Raw genomic sequence first — 2500 nt, 5'->3', positions numbered from 1 at the left:
AATGCCTTGCTGTGAACATTAATAAATGGCAAAAGTCACTTCTGGAAGCATTCCATGATGTTTCCAATAACAAATAGAGTACTCTTAAGTCCACAAGAGCAAATTGTTTCCCATTTGAGGAACTTTAAAGCAAAATTTTCTGTCTGAATATAATTAAATTTTGTTGCTGACATAGACACCTTTTGACTAATAGTAATATTGATGGCAAGACAACTGTGAAAAATCCTTTTTGCAGTACATTTCCCCCTCAATAATGCATAAATTACTCAGCTGAAAAGTTTGAAAACTTGTAAGTGCAGTAGTGCTGAACAATACAAAAAAGTCAGAAGATTCAAACCTTCACAAAAGATGAATTGATATGCAAGTATATTCCCAATGCCACACTCTGAAAATCAAGGGAAACACTTATTCTGTCTTATTGGAATCATCAATTTACACAAAACTACAAATGTCGAAAAAGGTTTCTATTATCTACTGAAAAAAAACTGATGAAATTAATTAAAAAAAACAATAATTTTTAGATTTATCTATTGTTTTATTTTACTAAATATCAAATAATATAAAAATGAATAATAAAAATTTTCCATGACCAGTGTATTTTGTGGTAAAATTTGTAATAATGATTAATAAAAAATACCCTTCTTGTTATTTTCATCTTTTTTATACAACCATGATATACTTCTTCTAAAGTGAGATAAAGGTCGCGTTCAATTGCTGCATCCTGTTTTCTTTGACCACGACCTTTTAAACCTCCGAACATCCCTATTTCAACATCATGAGGGCTGATTTCGTACATCTCTAAAAAAACAATTTTAATTAAACAATTTTAGCTTGAACAAATTTTAAAAAATTTTTTAATTTAATTTTAAAACAATTTTGTAAAACTTTCAACTCAGCTGATTTTAAAAAGTTTAATTTTTTTTGTTGTGATTTTCATAAAGAAATTTTTTTTTTTTTGTGTGGTTACAACCCTCTCTCAACTTTATAACTCCGAAACACAAACCTCAACAAACAAGACCGCTGCGCGGAAAAATAAGTTAAGCGTGGTACTACCAAGGACATGGTAGGGATTGATCTCGGAACTTCTCGCTTATGAGGCGAGCACTCTACCACTACGCCACTACTGCTACACCACTACTGCATGTATGTATGTATGTATGTATATATATATATATATATATATATATATATATATATATATATATATATATATACATATATATATATATATATATATATATATATATATATATTAGTATGTATATATATTATATATATATATATATTATATATATATATATATATATATTTATATATATATATATATATATATATATATATATATACATATATATATATATATATATATATATATACATATATATATATATATATATATTATATATTATTTTCACTTCCAACAAGGCTGCAAGCAAGCACTATTAAAGTTGGAAGTAACTGGAAGAAAAAAAGATGAAGTTTATAAAGCAAGATAACGATTAACAGTCAACTTGAATGATTGTGCGCTGCTCTAAACAGCTAGCATCTCTTGTGCCATCTATTAAAATTTATTGTGACTGTTCCTAAGTGCTTCAAAAGTTCTTATTCATCTAGTTTTTTTTCCTCGAACATCAATCCTTTAGAATTCACTTTCTTTATCTTGTTTTCCTGATTCATATAATTTGCATGCTTATAAGTCTTATTGGAAGTGAAGATAATTAAAAATAAAAAAAAAGTATAATTTCAAAATCATTTCCTTGGTACAAATTTATAGTTGCTTTAGCATAGCATTAACTAGCTAAAAAAGGTCATAACCTTGCAGAACCATTATAAAATTGAGGCAATCCTTTTTCTAGAGTTACGCATTCATTGTTTTTGAGTTTTGCATCTTCTAAATGAATAAATGACTTCCATTTATTGCCACAGCTAGAAATTGCTTGCTAAATATAATTTTTTTCAACTTTTAGGTCACATTTCTGCAAATCGGTATTGTGAATTGCATTGCAACTTTTAATATTATGTTGTGAATTCAATACTCATTACAAAATAAAAAAATAAATTCCATTACAAAATACCTACTCAGGAAATTAAACATCTTATTCTGACACTATACATAAAACTTATGTTAATTGCTTACATTAACATGCAATTATTAAAGAAGATTTCTACAGAAATCAGCTTATATCTTTGCAATGAAAGATAAAGTTGAGCAATTAACTTACAGAAAATCAGTTTTTGCTTGTGTCAATTAATTTGCTGTCAAACAATTTGTGTCAATCAATTTGCTTGTGACAGATAAAAAAGTAGCCAAGTTGATATTAGGTCATTAGTCAGTTCAGTAAAACCATGTGTGGCTATCGTGCTTTATATATCAACTGATGAGGTGGGAAATTGTTTGCGTATCTTCAAATTTAATGCCACGTGTTTTTCCTATTTATAATGTACAAGGTAACTTCAGTCAATTTCCAAAGGCCAGATCAAGAGCAAATGGTCTAACTTA

At 27.5% G+C, this 2500-nt stretch overlaps 1 protein-coding gene across 1 annotated transcript in view; it reads right to left on the bottom strand.

Annotated features, from left to right (window-relative positions):
* LOC100201458 (dnaJ homolog subfamily B member 13) overlaps window positions 1-2500 on the bottom strand; it is an 87951-nt gene that overhangs the window by 21806 nt on the left and 63645 nt on the right. The window contains exon 5 of the mRNA XM_065794004.1: window positions 638-798. Coding sequence (XP_065650076.1) covers window positions 638-798 — 161 coding nt within the window. The remainder of the gene's footprint in view (window positions 1-637; window positions 799-2500) is intronic.

The sequence above is a fragment of the Hydra vulgaris genome, chromosome 03, assembly GCF_038396675.1.
Source record: "Hydra vulgaris chromosome 03, alternate assembly HydraT2T_AEP".
Taxonomy (NCBI): Eukaryota; Metazoa; Cnidaria; class Hydrozoa; order Anthoathecata; family Hydridae; genus Hydra; species Hydra vulgaris.
The sequence above is the reverse complement of the archived record's forward strand: the minus strand, read 5'-3'. Positions and strand labels throughout refer to the sequence as shown.